This window comes from Lepidothrix coronata, unplaced genomic scaffold (genome assembly GCF_001604755.1).
Source record: "Lepidothrix coronata isolate B3197 unplaced genomic scaffold, Lepidothrix_coronata-1.0 Scaffold99, whole genome shotgun sequence".
NCBI classification, from domain to species: Eukaryota; Metazoa; Chordata; class Aves; order Passeriformes; family Pipridae; genus Lepidothrix; species Lepidothrix coronata.
In genome coordinates, this window is record NW_016690279.1 from 635,683 (window position 1) to 656,100 (window position 20,418).

The window sequence follows — 20,418 nt, forward strand, 5'->3', positions numbered from 1 at the left end:
AGTTGTCAGGGGTGTCATATGCTGAGCTATTCCCACTGAAGCCAATAGTGGTCAGTTGCAAAATATTTACTGCAACACAGTAGAAAAAGTAAAGAGTTCTGTAAAGTGATTTTGGTTTACATTGTGGTTTCTTCCTTTTGCAGGTGAAGAGTCTGCGTTTTGCTCATCTGGCTTTCTGCAGGAAAAACAATGTGAGTTGAAGGTGTTCTCATTTTTCTTTGTACCGAGGCTGTTCAGTAACTAGACATAGTAATAGAATAGACTTGTTAACCAAGTGATCTGTTACCTTGAAAAGAAAAATGCATGTGGAGGGACTAGGATTCTTTTAAGTTTTATTTTAAATTTAATTATTTTCAATATGGATTATGAAAATGTACCAAAAAAGTGCCTCTGACATTATTTAGCACATTAGTACCTTATAGTATTGGCTGGAGTGGCAGAAGTAGAGCACTGGAGGGCGAAGCTGCTGTTGTACACAATAGCTCATACAGGACAGTACAGCATGGCTGGATTTGGAGTGTAGGAGCCTTCAGTGCTTTGTTCTCTGGACTTCTTTCTCCTGTCTCTGCTTAAGGAGGTGCAAGAAGTGTTGCTGTTAAAATTTCTGAGTGCTATAGGAGTAAAAAGTAGTGCCAAGCCTGGTGTTGCTAGGGTTCCTTTGCTACTGGTGCCCAGCTTCAGGGAGTCTATTTACATGTGGCTCTGCTGTTGATCTTTCTGTGCTTTTGCATTGCTTGCTAAAGAGCAGGAATTGTCTTACAGAAATGCATGGTGTTAATGTTCATCACAGTTCTCTCTGGGAACAATTGTCCATTGCCTTCCTGGAGTTCAGTCTGTTCTTTATTCCTGCAGCTGTGTTTATAAGCACATGCTGTCACTCTGTGCCAACCCCTTCCCTTTTGGAAATCATATTTTTCCCATCTGGCTTGGTCTGATAAGTGGAGCTGGGGAGCACTTGGAGTTAAGATCCTTGGCTAACCCTGTGTGTTTCTTCTCCAGTGCTCTGTAGTAGTCATGTACAAGATCTGGTAGTGTATGTGTGTAAGACTCGTTCAGTGAAGAAGTCATGGAAGTTAACACAGGCACCATCTTATGTTGTGGCTTCCAGAGCAGGATTGGGCTCAGTGACATGTGCCATTATTTTCCTCTAAACAGTGCAGTTTGCAAAACTGCATCTGCAGTGTATTACAGGATTCTTTATCATTTGTTAATAGAAAACATATGTCACAGCCTTCATGTGAACATATTTCTTATGACGGATTTATCATTATGAATGACTAGTAATAGCACAGCAGATGGCAGGAACAGCATCATTTCTCATGGGAGCGCAATCATGGGAGTAGCAGTTTTCTTTTGGGACTATCAGCACCTTATGCTTTGTAGCTAAAGCAAGTTCTTTTTTTTTTTTAATTTTAAATTTTTCCCTAATTAACATGACAAAGCATTAGGGATATTTGAAATGGTCTGTGGGGGGAAAAATAAAGAGGACCTGGCTTGATTCTTAGTATGGGTTTGAATTGTACCTCATGATCTCAGAAGTTTGGGAATGATCATATGAATTCTATTCTCTTAGATTCAGGGGACTTACTTACTTTTTTGGTTGTGTATTGAACTGATGCCTTTCATGGCTGCTTTGGGGTCTTGAATCACTGTCCAAGCTCTTCCTTTCACCTCGCTCTCCTCTCGTGCTGATCTTGAGATCTGATGTACTCCACATGAGGAGACTGTTTGAGCCATGAGTTATTCATGCAAGGCTGTAGACACACAGCTTGCTTGGTGCCTAAGTCACTGGTGAATGCGTATATGTGTGTGTATAAATATATACTTACGTAGCAATTCCGGTGGCAATTTGAGTCTAAAACAATCCCTGCCAGATATACTGGCTTGGTGGTATCTGCGTAGCAGTGTGTATTTTTGTCTGCAGAAATACTTGATAGATCTCTTCCCTTGTCATAAATTAGTTGGCTTAGATGATAGCCACTGTTCCTGGCTGTTGACTCCTAGACTGAAAAGCAGTTTCTGTATTGGGGTTGCATTTAGTTTAGGATTGTATGCTGTCATTCTTATAGTTCAGCATCTGATAAGCAATAGACAAGTGTTACTTTCTGGTTTTACTCACCTATTTCATGTTAATTTGTTTTGATACCACATGTTGCTAAGAGCCATTTAACTACCTAGTATGGTTCTCAGTGAGCTGATACATAGTCCTGACAAAAAATGCTCAGTAGTTCCTGCTGTTTTTTATAATGCAGCCTTATGTTTTAAATGGCATCAATTGATAATCTCCCAAAAAATGGAACTTATAAATTTCATACTGTTTACATAACTTTTTAATAATGAGATCAGCATTAAATCGCAGAGAGTTCCAGAAAGCAATTCAATTTAGTGGAAGCTCAGAGTTTATGGGTATATGTTGTCTCTGTTGGATTTGCTTTCTGGTATTTTGTTTTTTGTTGTGGTACCCTTTTATTTTATACAAGTATTGAATGACTAATACCTTAAATCCTTGCCTGTCAGAAAGGCAAGAATAATTACCTCAATTTTAAATATGGAGAAATGTAGACACAGGGGCTAAATAAATTTCCAGTGACTCTTAAGGAATGATGTTGGTAGAACCTGCTCCTAATGCAGAAGAGAAGAGTGTTCAGAATTTGTTTTGGACTAATTTCAGTGCTTCTAGAATAACCTGACCAGATCTTGCTTAAGCAATGTTCTTGGTGAACACTGTCTTAGGGTCTGACAAACTGCCTGTAAACAAATGGAGTGAAACCACAAAGAGGATATGAACTCCAAATGCCAAGGAAAAGTAAACTGAGTCACCTATAGCATTGTGCAGTGTATTTGTTTTTTTCTGGCACGCTGGAAGAAACAGAGGAAAAGGTGTCTAGATCCCAAAAGCTGTCCGTTATCTACTTTGTATTATTATTTAGTACAATCCTCTCTCTTTAACTCCTAAAACTTGTATCTGTCATAGAGGGAGGAAGGCCTCACGATTTCTCTAGGAACAGCTAATCTTTGTGAGATAAGTGGAATTTTAGGGCTGCAACACTGCAGTCAGCTGAAATTTTAAATCACAAATTTCTGCTGTTGTGATTCAGGATGGTTTCAAAGCCTTCCTCTTCCCCACATGAGAGGGAGGAGGAATTGTTACAGGGATAGAATTCGCATTTTGTCTGGAATTCCATCAGTTGACAAAAGAGTAAAGCACATTTGCCCTCCCCAAGGAACTGACCACCGCAACATTTGCTAATCAAATTTCATCTTCCAGCTGTTTCCCAGGTAACATGCAGCGGTAGAAAAAAATACTGCATTATGAGGAGACCAGAAAGAGCCTGTAGTGATTCTCTTCAATGACTGAAAAAACACAGTGCAAAACAGAAAAAGTGGATAGTGCTATATCAACTTCTTTTCTGTCCTTAAGCACAGAGAAGATTTGTTCAGAGGGCAAGCCTTTTCATAGCCAGTTATAGAAGTTATAGAATAGAATAGAATATTTTCAAGTGGAAGGAACCTACAATGATCTTGTCCAACTGCCTGACCACTTCACAGCTGACCAAAAGTAAAGGCATATTATTAAGAGTATGGTCTAAAAGCCTCTTAAACACTGACAGGCTTGGGGCATTGACACCTCTCTAGGAAGCCTGTTCCAGTGTTTAACCACGCTCTCTGCAAAGAAAAGCTTCCTAAGTTTTGTTTCCCGAGGCAAGACAGTGGAAAATCTCATGGTCTTAAAACTGATATCAGGAGTGTTCCACTGCTTAGAGCAGGCTGCTGCCCAGCCAGTCTGCCCAGACAGGTGGGCCTTTTGGTCTGTTTGGTCATGTTCTGAAGTCAATGCAGAGACTTTCATTGTTGTTGTTTCATTTTCATTGTTCTGTTTATAATTGAGGACTTTCAGGCGTGATCCTGTTGTGAAATGGTATTAGCAAAGAAATGTGTTTTTCTGCAATATCACTTCCTATTTTCAGGTTACAGGACTTTTTGAGGAGAAATTGTCTTTTGCTCTATGGTCTGTTACTTCTATTTTGCATCATGGTAACGGAGCACTGCAGTTACTTAATCGAGTTGCCTAGGTAGTCACAGAGGTTTGTGGAAGAACTGCATCCTGAAAGTCTTTGGAGAACTTGAAAGGCTTAATTCACTTGCCTATATATAGGTGTTTAGTGATATTTAAGACATATCAGAGTACCTAAGATACCTGTATGGGATGAGCAGAACCTCAGGTGACCTCTTCTACTGCTGCTTCAGGAAGACACAGATCAACAGCAGCTGTACTGGTACTACACACCTCTGTATAAGGACCTGAATCCTGTTCTGAATGTTGCTGTTAAGAATAGAAGAACCTCTAATATTGTATATTTTTCTGTTTGTCCACAGGATTTCCTGTGAACTGAACTTTCTGTCTTGAAATTAGAAATGTGCCTTACACATAGTTGTCTGTAAAAGATGTGGTAGACAAATATTTATATGACCAATATGCCTCTTTTCCTTTCAGGTGAATTATATAGAACCTCTTTAAGAAAACAAAGGTTCCCTGCACAAGGTAGTGTTGAAATACAGGAGGACAATGAGGTAAGATTATTTCCTAAAACAAGCTGTGATTTCTAAAGAGAAGACATGTGGAAATACTCTAATATTGTATTATGGAATTATAAACTCATTTGATGGCTTAGTGTGTCTTTCCCTTGTTCGGTAGGTGCACATGCAATCACTGAAAATCATCACAAGCTTTTTAGACACTGGAAATACTTAACTTAGGTGGAAATATGACCCAGTTCTCTGAAGAGAAATTGTTATATCTGCTTAGTACTTGAGTGGAAGTGCAGGTTTTTTGAAGCAGATTCAGCAGCACTCATGAAATTGATAATAACACAATTGTCTTTTTTTAGAAGCAGGAAAGAATCTAAACAAGTTGTGGTCCTTCCAACAAACTGATTAAGGTCCTCTGTCCACACATAGGACAGGTAATGGAAATGTCCACTTTTACGTTTTTGAAGAATTCCACTCCTACTGAAAATTATGACAGTCGTTGATTGATTTCAATCCAGTTGATTAGCCCTTGAGCCCCTTGTCTCAGTCATGACTGAGCTACTGCTGAGAGGCAAATTAATTTCATTCCATTTGAGTCTTCCTATGAAAGATACCAGTTAAATCCAGCTGAGAGACCCGTTTCGAAGTTTTCAGTTCCACCAACCCATCAGCAGTGCTGCTTATTTACAAGCAGGCATTGGTCGTGGAAGGAACTACTCTTACCTTTTAATGGGAACTAAATTGCTCTTCTGAATAACTGGAATGGAACCATATGGAGAGGGAAATTGTAAATGAGTGCAAGGAAAAGTGGAACCTTAAAAAAGCTCATATGATCCTGTATTTAAGCAGATATAAGTCAGGTCAGCAAAATGCCTTCACAGTGAATACTTCTACTGCATACTAAAATTTGTGGGCTGAACAGAGATAGCGGCTTTATGGAATAACTTACAATTCTTTCATTTTCAACCATATCTCTGTCACCATTATACAAGTGCTAAAGTTACCAATTTCTCTTCATTCCAGAACTTAAGAATAACGTGTCCAGAACATTGCCTGATTCTCAGTGAATCACCCAATCTAGCAATTAACAGTCCTTAGACAAGTACAAGAAATATTGCTGTTTTTTTAGTTGTGTGTTTGTATTTGGTCAGGAACTAGAAGTCTTCAGGAATCATGTGATCCAAAGTGAAAAGAAAATGGCAGTCAAGATTTAAAAACAAAAAGTCTAATCTTTTAATATATTACTCAGTTCTTTGAATGCACATAACTCTCAGGGGATAAAGAGGAAAAAAAATGTGGAGTTGTGAGACATTCAAAATGCTTTTCCAGTCTTAAGTAGAAAATATCTTGTTTATTCTGTGAAGCTGGTTATTGTCTGTGCATATTCACATGTTCGTAAATTTATTGGTGAGTTTTATGGATATAAGCAATGATAATTTTTTTTTACTTTTCCAGTAAGTGTCTGGGTAAATTACCCCCATCTTTTGTTTTAATAAGAAGCTGCAGTCTCAAGAAGCTGAGGTAGCTGTATCATCTGCTTCTGCTGGATGTTTTCATCGGCGGAGAAATTTGGCTTTTTAGAACCTTTGATGATTTGAATGAGAATCCTGCCAGTAAATGAAGCAATCGTTCAGGATACCTAGACAGATGATTGCTTAGACTGCCTGTGGAGGTTGAAATTCTTCTCCCGTCTCAGAGTATTTAAAGTAGCTTTTGATGTACACAAAGCTGTTTTAATCTTTGATCTGAAACCTACATCTGTGCTGCAGGGTTTTTTGTCAGAGCGTAGTGGGCTCTACATGGGTCAGACATACTTGAATTAAATGGAACGTGGGGCATGCACACACACCCCCCTTCCAGCAAAGGCAAATATCACAAAATGATCACAGTGGGGATGGGAGAAAAAAAATCACTGCTGATGTTGACACCAGGTATACCAACAATGTCCATAAAAATGCTTCCTCCCTTTTTATTCCCTGTTTTTCTCACAGGAAGGAGTTCAACACCAGAACTGCAAAACTCATGTGTTAATTTTGATCCTACATGGAGGGAACATCTTAGACACTGGAGGTGGGGACCACAGCAGCAAGCTGGCAGACATCAACACCTTCAGTTCTGTGTTTGAGAAGGTTACCCGAGCCCATTTCCCTGCCTCCTTGGGCCATATCCTAATGAGACTTGTTCCCTGCCCAGCAATCTGTTCAGCAGCTTTCTCTCTTGTTTCCAAGTAAGTTGATTTGAATTTCCTGATGTTTGGCTTTGCATTGTGGTTTTAAATGGCTTTCTGTGACCTATCTTTTTCATAATGAAGTGTTGCAAGTCCTTCTTAATCTTTTGCTGATTGCAAGACTTGGAATGATTTTTCATCCTTTTCTAAGTGGATGAATTTGTTTTAAAAAAACACTTATTGTTGGATGTATCCATTTCAGTAGCTGCTCTTCCTACATGCTTTTTCAGTCTTGGAATTCAGTCACTGAATGAGAGAACGTTTTCAGGTAACATTTCTTTCCTTAGAGATATTTTCCTTGACATAAATGCTTTCAATGGCATGATAGAGAAGGAAGAAAGAAACACATGCTCTTGGACCGCTTCAGCTCTTCTACAAGTGCAGACCAGAATTAACTGGTGAACTCTGGGGAGGGGAGGAGACAAACAGATTTTTCCGATTTCTGTTTTTCTAAGCAGAAAGAAACTTCCCTTTGTTTTGTCTGGGACTTCCCAGGCAAAACACAGTCCAAAACTGCTTTTACAGTCTTTTTTGTTGCAGTATAGTGCCTAGGGTTACATTTGAAGCTGATGTAGAGCAGAAAACCCTGCAGAAGAGTTGAGGAGGTCTACAACCATGTTTTTGGCCATAAGATCCAGGAATGGTGACGCCTGCTGTCCAGATATCAGACTTAGATGGGAGAGGTGGAGAACACATTAAAGTTCTGAAATACTAGCTGGACTTAAAGCTGTGACAGGCACATAAGAGGAAGAGGTGCCAGGATGCAGACCAGACTGGTGGAAGTTGTGCCTGACTGTTTGCATCAAGGGGGAGGGAATACACAGAAACAACCAGGAAAGAAGTGTGTGCATGTCCAAGGTGCTGCCCTGTAAAGCAAGAGAAATTATAGAAGAGGAGGTGAAACATCAAAGAGTGTTTGGAAGATCACCCGTGCCCATTTGGGCCATTGTTTAACAAGCTTTTTTTCCTCTTTACCCCTTGAGATTAGGTGCACTCAAAGAACTCAGTGTCCCTTTGTTATGCCGTAGTGCGGTGCCTGCAGGTCTCAGGTGTCTGGAGAAAAAGCTGCTGGAGCAGAAGTGTGCGTGCTGGCAGCCCAAATGAATACAACTTTGACTTTCTACCTCTGTTTCTTTATTTCCTCTTGTTGCAGCACACAGTATCCAACCAGAGTTAAAAACACCATCCTGGATGTTTGAATTTCCTATAGAATCATTCTGAGCCCTGGCATAACATTGATATTGCAGTGGTATGTTCTTGTGTGGAGCTGCTTGACACGTACCCATTTGGGGCTGACAGAAGGAGAGATAATTCTCTGCTCTCACATTTCTGCAGCTTCATGCCAGCAGCTTTCATAGCCAGAACTCCAGAATGCAGTTGTGGAACATAAAGTTGTGGTAAACATTCCCTTTAGCAAACTGTGGTGGAGGAAGAATAGTTTTAATTACTGTAGTCTTTCACTGAGGGTGAGCCAGATGACTGACTAAGCAGCAATACAAGATTTCTTTTTTGTTTTGAATGTGGCCTCCGTTTTCTGAAGATGCACTGTGAGTGTGTTCCAAGGTAGTACAGCCTGGTGTTTACCTTGGCATAGGTTTTGAATTATGCTGTGCCTGTGTGCAGAGTGCCCAGGTTCAGAGGGATTCTACTGGAAGTTTTTATGTGAATGTACCTGTGCAGTTTTCTCTGCCTTGCAGATAGTGGCTTAAAGGAAAGGGATCTTTCAGGGCAAAATCATTCCATGTGGTAAATGTTTTGGATTGTTTAAACTGGTCTTTTCCCATCTACTGCCGTCATTTCAGTTTCTTCTGTCTCTCATATAAATCAAAAACACATTCTTTATGTAACCTGTGTAAATTTAAAATGGCTCTATCTTTGTGGCTAAGAACAAAAAGGGTTTAAAACTAAGGCACATTCTTGTTCCAGATAGATGACTTTCAAACCATTTCTTCCCTTTTTCAGGGAGAAAAATATCCCGGAGTGGATCAACTGTTATGCTTTTTGTAGCATATGGTTTGATGAGCATACATTGATTCACACCTCAGAGTAAAGCTTCTGAATTATAGAATAATCAGCCAAACTGGAGGATAATCATTGCAAATTTAGAGGGAATGGGAAGGAGAGAGAAGGAAAAAAAGGCCAAAACAAAACATGTTTAGGAAGCAAACACTTGTGTGCAACTTTCTTTCATCTTTTTGAAAAGATGGGTCACTGGGAAAAATGTCTTTATGTGCTTTTGAACAATACACCTGATGTAGTTGTGTTCTAGGAAACAATATTCCATTGTGATGATTGGATCCTGCTCTCTGATGTAGTAAGTTGTTATATGGGGGGAAAAAAAGGCTGAAATGTAATCATGTCATTGCCGTTCTAAATTATGTCTACTTGTATGTGGCACAGTAGTATCAAGTAGTTTAACTACAGAAAGGCCTTCTGGTGTAATCTCATTCAACTAAAGCAGTAACTCCTTGATTTTTTTAAGCAGTTGAATTCTGTGAGAAAATGATCCTTCCTTTATTCTCTCATTGTGAACTGCAGTAGCCCAACCCGTTTCTGTTAATTACCATTCTCTAATGCTTTGTGCTGGCTCTTGCAGTTTTCCTGATAATAACGTCTTTCTCTAGCCTAAATCCCTACAGCTATGATGAGAGCTGTCTCAGCAGCAGTGAAGACCACATCCCACTGGCTGCCTTGCCTTTGCTGGCTGTTTCATCCCCTCAGTACCAGGATGCCGTTGCCATGGTGATCAGCAGAGCCAATCAAGTTTACAATGAGTTTCTCAAATCTACAGATGGGGCTGGTTTTAATGGACAGGTAGGACTGTTTTCTCTTACATCAAATGAAAATTCCTTCAGAGCAAGGCTGTTTCTTTTTAAGCCATTGTATTGAGGGTTTTGAGTTATGTGTGTGAGATAATGCTGCAAATATGATGAATGAATGTTAGCATGGGGTCATCTATTCAAAATACCTTCTCAGTGCCCAGCACAAGAAAGACACTTCTGGAATCCTGTGCACTATCTAATGTGGACTTACGCAGCTGGTAGAAGATTATATACCTTTTCCCACAAGCATTTTGACCCCTAAGCTCTTAATAAGTATTGCTACGGCGTGGTAAGTGGGGTATGCTGAGCAGTGAACAAGCATGGCAGCCCAAGACAGATGATAATCTGTGTTAATGAGTTCTTCGCACATCTGCTATAGCTGATGAAAAAATTGGGGGACCTTTAAGATCATAAGAAGTCCAACATTTAACTATTGTTACTTCTTTTTTTGCCTCCATCACAGTAGTAATAAAAAAAAAATTCACAGTAGAGAAACATGGAAGACAAATACTCAGTTGCCAGCAGCATTGCATATTTCCTGTATAACTCTGAGGGAAGTCATGCAGTTTTTCTGTTGTGACCCACGCACCAGTGAAGTCACCCAGAGGTTTCTTCTGACTGACACGTCAGCTGCTGTTCCTGCTTCGCCGTCTTTAGACTACAAAAAAGTACTTTCAGGCTTCATGTAGGAATATGATATTGATACTCTGTGTAAATTACTGAAATTATTTTGCAATGGGGCCATCTACATAGCCAGAAATGTGCATTTAAGTGCAGTGACCTTCACACTACAGAAAAAGAAAGAAAATACATTTAATATATAGAGTACAGTGTAACCTTTGAAGAAAAGCATGTGTCTTATTACACAAACAAATTCTTTTCCATAGCAGTAATAAGATTATGCTGTGACATATCAGTATTTTTAGACTAAAATTTGGTTTGAAGCCAGTTTTACCATGCATAGGAAACTGTTCTTGTTGGAAGCATAAAAACAGCCCAACTACAGTGATAAAACATTATGAAAGGTGTAATTATATAAAGAAGAATTATACCAGTTACAGAATAATATGAAAACAATTTTCTCAATAGAAATTTAGTGTTATGGTTTTTTTCTTTGACAAAGCCACAAAGAAGCCTCCTTGGTGTGTTTTATGAATCAGATATATTACTTCATTGGAAGAGTGTGCTTGATCTCTGTATGCTCCACAGAATTTTCACCATCAACAATTACCAGCACTGTTGAAACGGAAGTGACTTCTCTGTGCTCTCTACAGTGCTTTGCTTTTCTCCTTAGATAGAAATTTCAACTCTGCCTCCAAATAAGTCCTGTACTTATCAAATATATATCATATATCCTGACACCCACCTTGTGTGTGTCTTTCATTTCATATTTTGGTCTCTTCTGTCTATTTATGTAGCAAGTTCATTAGAGCAGAGATTTCCTTTTTGGTTTTATTCAGTACCTGGAACAAGTTAACTCCATTACCTTAATGCCAATAACAGTAAGGATTAGAAATGCCTTGTTAAATTGAAGAAGTTATTACCAATTCCCTACAAAATGTGTTGTTAATTTTATTAAGGTTACTTGTGTCATATGATTTTCAGTTCTTTGTGGACTTCATTGTGCAGCATAGGAATTTGAAAATCAGAGAGTAAATTAGCATACTGTTCAATTATATACAACTTTAGAATCAGAAATGTCTTAGGATAGACGTTACTTTAGTTTATTTTGATATTTTATTTTTCAAAATGTTTTTTATAATTTTAATTGAGTACAAGAGATGTACTCAGTTCAGGAAGAGTGCCACATGGAGATGCACTGAGATAAGTTTGAGGTTTTTCCCTACCTGCATCTTGAAGAACTTGCTTTTCTTAACATCTTCACTTGGAAGAAAGCGTGCACAACATCCTGTATCCAAAACTTATAGTTTTGTGTTGTAGCCAAGCTGAATTAATGTTAGAAGTGAGTTAAGGAAACTAATAGGAGTTGGGAATAACAGACTAGACGATGGGTTCAGTTCAAGAATTGGAGAGAGGGGCTTTGCTGGAGCCTGGTGTCAAGCTAGTGCTCATGCTCAGACACAGACGGGGGGACAGGGAGCAAGAATCATCTCCTATGGGTTGGGGAGGTGTTCAGTGGAATTAGGGAAGGTTCTAGTGTGCCATAAAATTATTCCAACTATTGGATTCCCTATTTTAGTAGTCTGTGCTTTTTTAATTGCCAGGTCCATACTTTGAAGGTAGCTTCTACGTGTATATTAAATGGGAAGCAAGAGTGAATCTCTTTGCTTAATACCTGATTTTAAAGTTCCGTTCCCTTGTCCTGACAGGAGAGTACCAGTCTGTCATCCCTCTATGACTCTGAAGGAAATGTTAAGTGACTGGAAATCTTTGTGTCACCAGTCATCTGGTGATACGAACTTTTTGAGCTGGAATCTGGCTACAAGTAGCTGTAAGAGTTCTAATCCATCTGGCAGAACTCTTGCTGGTCAAAATAGTCCCTGGACAGATATTCTTGGCATAGGGCATATTTCTGGAGATAAAAGGAAGTGGACAAAAGTGGCTACACAATCTTAGCTGCAATAGGAACCAAGGGTGTAAAAACCAGTAACGAGGGTGTGAAGTAAGACAGGAACTCCTCTGCAGTGCTGTGATGCTTTTTGTTTCTTTTAAAACACTTGCTACATGTCTCTTTCTGTTTTCTCAGGTGTGTCTCATAGGTGACTGCATTGGCGGAATTTTGGGCTTTGATGCCATCTGCTATAATTCTAATACAGCTGATGAGAGTCGAAACAGTAGCAGGAGAGGAAGCATCAGCAGCATCCAGGTGAAGAGAAAAAATCCACAAGGCTGAAATCCTATAGATTGATACCCTAGAGAAAATTAATTCCATATAAGACAGAGAAAAATTAAGGATTTGGTAAATTGCCATGATAGAATGGGATTTTGTTCATGTATCAAAAATTTGCAGTTGTCAGCTCCAATTTTATGATATCGGAAATCAGTAGTGAAGGCTTTATCTGTAAACCTTTAAAATAGGGTTACCAAGTGCCCTTTATAGTATCCCTAACTGTAGATGCAAACATGTCCTGTCTCAGTAATCTCTGTTAGGCTCCTATTTTTTGTCAAAATATATTTTTTTAAATTTTTTTTTTATTTGTTCACATGTGGTCTGGAATTCATTATGCTAGTGCCTGGGGGTAGTCTAGCATTAAGATGTGTTACAAATAAGTTTTAATGAGTGGTGAAAGAATGCCTCTTTCTTCATAAGGAATGCAAGTCACCTGAGGATCTGTGAATGGACCACTGAGTGTCTATACAAGTGCTGCATTTGCAGAGAAGGGAGGAGTAATCCTACCTGTCATCCAGGAAAGATTTTATGATAATAAAAGCAGAGGTTTTTAATGTGATGCTAGCACGTAAACTTAATTATTGTGTTTGACACTTAAGAAAGAAAATTGAAGTTCAGTCGATCTTATGTACTTCAGGCTCAAGTGCATATGGAGAGTGGGTGTGGTGAATTAGAGATGATACTGTGAGGTGCCCATACTCTGTTCTTTGGCCTTGTGAGTGTGGCAAAATTGTTTCATCTCTTGAGTTACCTCTCCTCAAAAATGGGCTCAATGACACTGACCTGCTTTGTTCAGTTGAGAGCTATATGTGGTGTAAGTACTCTCGAGCAAAAGACATTGTCTAAATTTTTCCAGGAAGGAGAATTACTTACCATTAATAACATGGCTCTTGGGAATAAGACTAATTATTCACTTCTCACAGAAGGCAGAAGATCCTCTTGGCTGTTGAAGACTATAGGTGGAACTGTGTGGAAAGGTTCACCTCATAGCTCATGTGTCCTATGAACTTGTTCTTTCTGCAGCTGGAGAGAAACAGATTCAATTAGCATGTTTTCCATAGTCTGTCTGCATGTCTTTGGCCAAGCCAGTTGATCTATTATGCCCCAGCCCTCATCTGTAAGCTTTGTGCACTTTCTCCTCTATTTTGTCTAGTTGGAGTTGATACTTTTTGCAAGTTGCTTAAAAGTACTGAGCATGACAATGTATTTTGATTTGGGGTATTTGAGGTTATGGATTGTAAAGTGTTCCAATGACACTTCAACGGTACAGTGCATAATGCTGTGTCCAGGAAGACAGGAGCAGGGAGCAGTGGTAGAGAAAATGTAAATGAGTGTTGGGAGAGAGATGTATGCAAGAAGGAAAAGAAAAACTTTGAATCCCGCTTTCTTGTACAATGCCTAGCCAATTTCCCAGTGATGTTCTCTAGGTTCATCTCACAGAGATCTAGTCCCTTGTCCTTTTAAAACTACTTATTCTTCCCTCAGTGAATTTGTCTGTGCCTGCCCCTCCACTTTCTCTCATGAGGAAGTTGTAGACTGCGATAAGGTCTCCCCCTAGTCCCCTGTTCTCCAGACTAAGTGACCTCAGCTGCTCCTTGGCTTCCCCTCAAGGCCTTCACCATCTTCATTGCCTTCCTTTGGACACTCTCTAACGGCTCAATATCTTTCTTATATTGTGATGACCAAAACTGCCCCCAGTATTGCAGGTGAGGCTGCCCCAGGTCCGAGCAGAGCAGGACAATCCCCTCCCTGGCCTGGCCAGCGATGCTGGACCTGATGCCCCCCAGGACACGGTTGGCCCTCTTGGCTGCCGGGGCACTGCTGACTTATATTCCCCTTGCCATCGACCAGGACCCCCAGATCCCTTCCCACGGGGCTGTTCTCCAGCCTCTTGTTCCCCAGGCTGTATGCACAGTCATTATAAAGAACCAGATCTTGCTATGCCTTGTGCACAGAGATCTCACGCATGGGTGGGGGGGTTCAGTCCAGTGACATTTGTTTTGAAAAGCATCATTTGCACAGGCTGCTGAAATGGACTCAGGAATAAAAGTCTGGAAGTAATAGGGATATATCAGGGAGGATGCTGGTGCAAGCTGCAGAAGTGCTGGAGGAAATGAACAATAAAGAAATAAATAACCTGGAAGATATGGTGGCACTGGTCTCTTGCATCCTGCAGAAGCTGACATTCTTAAAAAATCAGATCCCACATCCATGGAACATGATGAACAAGACCATTAATGTTGTAGTGGGCATTTTGTGCACTTAGGTAAGACCCCTTCTGATTACCTTATGATATTTATAGTTCTCTAAGAGTGATGAAGTCATGAAGGATAAAGCTTTTTGTTACTCCTCCTTTCTGCCCCTCGTGCCCCCGCCCCCCCAATTCCTGATTCTCCTTCCAGCTTTTAGGCTATGCATCTTACAATGAAATTTAGTCTTCATCTCTTTCCTTCTACCGCAAAGAGGAAGTCTAACCCTTTCCACCCTTTCTTGAATAAAGTGAGGTCAAATGTATAAATGCAGCCATTTCATATAAGCTCTGTCGTATTTTGGTGTCTTATCTAAATCTTCCTTTTGCTCTGTTCATTTTCTGAAGGATAATCCCCTCTTAGCAGAGGACTCCAGTCTGGGTGACAGCAAACACCTGAGCAAAAGCAATATTGACATCTCGGGAATCATGGAGGATGAGGAGCCAAGGCAGCCGTTGCCTCGGAAACAAAGTGACTCCTCCACCTATGACTGTGATGCTATAGCCCAGCATCATGCTCTCCTGTCTAGGTAACTGGTGTTCAATGACTGAGTAAAAGAAACAGCCTTGCCATTGAATGGAGCCTGTCAGCACCGGAGCACAGAGTCATTGTTGCTGTTTGTGGTGTGTTTCTGGACGTTTGCTTGAAGTCCTTGTCTACCCCTCAGAAAAACCCTATGGATTTAATGGATGTAGTATTAACTTACTCACACGTGGAATGTTTTTTATTTAATCTTTATTCAGTTGTGAGAGTTTTGAATATGGAAAAATGAATGCACAAAGTTCTATTTCTGAAGTGCAGCCCACTCAAATCAAGATGGATGAATACTTTATAAGTGTAAATTTCTGTTACCTCTTTCTATCTAAAGATCCCTCTGAATTCATTTTCAGGATTTTTTTTATTCTATAAAGCGTGAGATAATTGCTTTAGGTGCTCTTTAGGTGGTCTATGAGCTATTCAGATCAGCTTTAAAACAACAACAAAAAAGCCCTGCATAAACATTTGGCTTAAATGAGGAGGAGGTTAGGGGAGGAGAGTTAACTTAATTAGCTTTCCGTGATCTTAAGAAACCTTTGAAATACAGATTTGATGGGAACATAAGCATTTCCTTTGTCTTGTTGTTTCTGCCTGTTCTAAGCTGTTTGTTTTTTTTTTTTAATCTGAATTATTTGGGCTTTTGCTTCCTCTATCCATCATCTTAGTTCCTTTATTTCATTGTGAGTCTTACTGTGTATTGAGTTTCAGTCCTGCTAGAGTTGACTATAGGGCAGACTTCCTACTGTGCTTTATTTCAAGTCAGGCAGTTTTCTTAGTAGCAGCTTAAGGTAATTTGATATTATTGCTTTGACTGAATGCCCTTTGCTTTGTTTTTATTGACTATTCTGCTTTCATTTTCAAACCTTACATTTTCTGGGTATCCTTGTGTTGTAAAGTGAGGCACAGTGGTGGTTTTTCGCTTGTCTACGGCTGAAAACATGAAGTTTTTTGGTCAGTCACTTTTAGGTTCTTGTGTAGGAGAAGTACTGTGTTATATTTAAAGCACAATGTTGACTTGTATAAAGCACTTTGGACTTGAAGAATAATAGGATAATGGAAGGACAAAGATAACAGTTTTCTTCCAAACCTTTCATTTCCTCTGTGTCTATGATTTTAAACTGAAAGCTTTACATGAGCTGTACTTAACAAGCAGACAGAAGTGTTACCTTCCACTCTCATTTTGGACTCAAACTTCAGGCTGTTGCTAAGTTGTTGAGGAACAGTTGGACAAACATAGGCTAAAGACAGCAGAAAAAATTCCTTGGTAAGGTAAAGAGGGTGAAAAAAACAAATGAAACGAAACCATGTCATCCTCTGACCCACCCTGTACATAAAGAGAGGCTCCAAGCCTTTGCTTTCCTGTCTGTGGAACTTGCTTAAGATCATTGATACCTTTTTCCCCATTATCTCATTTACTGCAATTTAGCAGAGGCATATCAGTGATGAGGTTACAGAGATCGCTCTTTCATCTTTACAGATGATCATTACAGAGATCATTCTTTTAAAGGAATGTTGTTACCTTACACACTGTAATTGTGTTCCAGTGTCTCAGTTTGTGCTCTTTGTCCAAGTGCTTGTGGCATAGAGAGGTAACTGCAAACTGCCATGCTGATAGATTTAGTTCATGGCTTTCTTCACTTCTGCATTAAATGAAGCCCTAAGTTTGGTCCTCAGGGTTACAGTTAATAACATTGGGTTATAAATTGAGAATGTCACTAGGGTCTCAGATTGAAAGAAGGTTTGGCCTGATTTGAGATCAGTCTTCAGAATTTCTGGATTCTGATCCATACTTGGCCACAGATACAGTGTGTGGTGTGCACATAACTCCTGAGCACTTCGTTTACAGTTCTGATTGAAGTCAGCATGGTCAGTGTCTCTCAGTCAGGCTCTCCATGCTCTGGAGGCCTGTTCTACTCTGTCTCATGGCTGGACAGCAAGTGTACAGGCTACTTTTCTGCTTCTGAATGTAGATATTTCATCTCCAGCAGAACTAAATGATGGCAGAGTCTTTTCTCTGTCAGTGAGGGATAAGTGGTCTGTATTTACCTCATGCATGTATGGCATACAAAGTAAATGGAAGTGTTTAAATCACTCTAAAAGCTGTCTGGAAGTGTCACCTGTAACAAATAGTTGAAAAGTAGTGAAATTCTAGGTCATAGGTCAGGAAACAGATTGGAACAATGCTTTTTATGCACGCAAGTAACATACTTTGACTGTAACCTTCTAATACCATTGTCCTTACACGGCTAGAGTAGGTTAGAATTTGTAGCAGAAGAGTCAGAATAAACTTACATACATCTGTACTGCTAAAAGGGAGGGGAGGTAAACTTCAGTCTTCATAGTCCTTGCATAATTTACCAGTAAGTATTCTGTAGAATAACTGTAGAAAACTCTTGCATGTTGAAATTAGTAAGTTTACTGAATAGCCACACCGAAAAAATGGTAAGTGGCTGCTGTGGTGCAATATCAGTCTACAGTTTCAAGGTGTATTGCTGGGATCTAAATACAGGTGCTAGAGCTTTCTAAGCAGCCTGTTTTGGGAATGCCCTCTTCATTATTGTTGATTCAGTACATTTTCTTTGCTCAGCATCCACTCAAGTGTGTTGAAAGATGGTGCAGACCTTCCTCCTGTGGATTCCAGTCTCTCAGAAGTAAACCTGGGCCGATTTGAATTTGAGGTGTCTGATTTCTTCCTCTTTGGGTCGCCACTTGGTTTGGTGCTGGCCATGAGGAGCACTGTTCTGCCTGGACTGGATGGTAAGCTCTTCCTGGGGTTAGAATTCAGGATGGGTAATGACCTTCATAAACAGAGACTCACACAAAAAGGGTGTAAATAAAGGAGCCTAGTTAAATGCTAGGGAGTGAGGTAAATTTCCTCCTTTAAAAGATGGGAATATTAATGTAAGTAGGTATTGAGATGAGGAGGGTTGTTTCAGGGATGTCACTGCTCACCCGTTTGAAGAAGTGTGTCTTTTGCTCTGCTGTTAATCATATATTCCATGTCATACAACATGAAAGCTCACACTTCCCCAAGGGCCAGTCCTTGAAAACAATACCAAAAATAACATCTGTGCTTGGTTCAGCATTACCTGTTGTTCGTGTCTGGCTTCACGGGTGAATTTGGCCCTTGGGTGTGTTGGTGTGTTGCTTGTGAGCTATTGTTCCTCTCTGGTAACAGAGCCTAGGGATCAGATGCATAGAGGATTTTTTTGTTTTATTTTTTTTTGTTTTATTTTTTAAATTTTTCAGTTAAAGTAAAAGCTTACTTTACTTTTCAATATTCACTACATGATTTGTCTCTTTGCATGGTATGAGCTTGGGATAGCACAGCACCTTCATAGGAAGTGGTACATTCATTTATCAGGTGAGGGAGAAAAATCCATTGCAACAGTGAGAAGAGGCAACAATTCAAGACTCCAGATTTTTTTTTTTCGCCAATAGCCCTTCTTTCCCCAGTCTCAGCTCTGGTACCCTCCAGACACTTTGACAGGAAAATTTCATGTTAAAAAACTATTTTCTTCAAATTAGCTCTCACTGCCATCCTTCCTCTGGTATCCTACAGGGAGCATGCTTTGAGAGCAGCTCAACTGACCGGCATTTCAAACACATTCTGAGGTGAGCAGAGTCTACTTGAAGCATAATTAGTCTTTAGAGGTACATATGATAAAAGAATCCCATTTTAAAGTTCAGAGGAAAACAGACAAATTGAAAACTACCATGCAGACAGCTGGAAGTTAGTTGAGAAATCAGATATCTTCTTTACTGAAATGAAAGGTAGAAAGCTACCTGAAAATGTGACAAATAAAATTCAGATGTTTTTATTTATTTGGCTTGTTAGAATCAGTTTTTAAAACGTAAGGGAAGAAAATTGTATCTAGAGGTTTGCCTGTTATGTTTGCAGAACAGATGCATTTTGTTGTGTTTTACTTTCTGAATATTAATTTATTTCTACACTAACAAGACTGTGTATAAAACCAGATTTTCATTCCAATTTTTTTATTTCCTTGCCAAATACCTTTTCAGTTTCATCTGCTCAATATTCTATTGGTCCCTTAATGCTTCCTTAACAGTTCTTCTGTTTACTCTCTAGCACTGTCTTCTGTGGTCCTCTCACTCAGTTCTTACTGTCTAAAGCACAGTTTGCTGATTATCCTTGGAAGAGGCTTGCTATCCTCTACAAATCTCAATTCCCAATAAGTCATGAGCATTTAGTTCCATCCACAAAGTGACCCTGTCCTGCCTTGGGGTGGTTGCAGTGGTTTGGGGTGTTTTGCACTTGCTCTCAATGGGAACTAATACTGCTGAATGCCACACTAGTAGGGAGTGAAGTACTCAGCTTAGCACTGCAGGTGTCAGACATAGGTATAGACCTCAGAAATCTGACAGAAGGCCTAAACTACGAAGAAAATAATTTCAGCTTGCATGCATATATTACATTTTTCAATACTAAACATACAAAATGGAAAATGTCATCTGCTTATTAGCAAAAAGAAATCTTTCTCAAATCATAACCTTGCCTACAAATGCAAAACCAGAACACTTCAAATTATCAAAAGATTTCATCAATATGGGTTTCTTCAACTGAAACACATAAAGGATATTAAATACTTTGCTGGACCTGAAACAGGCCAAGTGAAGCCTCCATGCTTCAGTTTTACCCTCAGCTCAGCAGCATTGTTCCCTTAATGGGCACAGAAAATCTTACAATCTCAGTGAATATAAACCAATGTGTTCACTTGATGCTTGGCTCTATCAGCTGTAAGCCTGGCTTTTGCAGGCAGCTTTAGGAATGACAGTTTCAACTGTGTCATGTCACTACTAATCTCTAAAACTAATCTTTACGTGCCCTTGTATAAGAGAAACCACAGCCACGTAGCCTCTAGGGCAGATTTGAAAACGTGTCATGCTTGCATGGAGTTCATAGGGAGAAGACATAATTATCTCAGATATATTTTATAAATAGTTCAGTCATTGCTTTACTATTGTAGTTAATGAACTGACCATTGTAACATGTAATGCAGTACTGTACAAACTGTACTAAGTTTAATGAGCCCCTAATGAATTGATTTGATTCGGTATGATTGAGGTGTGATTTGGTGAAAAGTGACTACACTGACTGTCTTACAGACCTTAGCAGTCTCGTGTGATCACCCATATGAGTATAAGTTATTTTTCAGGGCTGTGTGTTTAGTCAAAAGTATG

At 39.5% G+C, this 20,418-nt stretch overlaps 1 protein-coding gene across 4 annotated transcripts in view; it reads left to right on the forward strand.

Annotated features, from left to right (window-relative positions):
* PITPNM3 (PITPNM family member 3) overlaps nt 1–20,418 on the forward strand; it is a 64,346-nt gene that overhangs the window by 22,763 nt on the left and 21,165 nt on the right. For all 4 annotated transcript variants that reach the window (XM_017822757.1, XM_017822760.1, XM_017822759.1 and 1 more), the window contains 7 exons: nt 144–191; nt 4,496–4,572; nt 6,522–6,757; nt 9,382–9,571; nt 12,287–12,406; nt 15,027–15,208; nt 17,804–17,973. In XM_017822757.1, the coding sequence (XP_017678246.1) occupies nt 144–191; nt 4,496–4,572; nt 6,522–6,757; nt 9,382–9,571; nt 12,287–12,406; nt 15,027–15,208; nt 17,804–17,973 (1,023 nt within the window). The remainder of the gene's footprint in view (nt 1–143; nt 192–4,495; nt 4,573–6,521; nt 6,758–9,381; nt 9,572–12,286; nt 12,407–15,026; nt 15,209–17,803; nt 17,974–20,418) is intronic.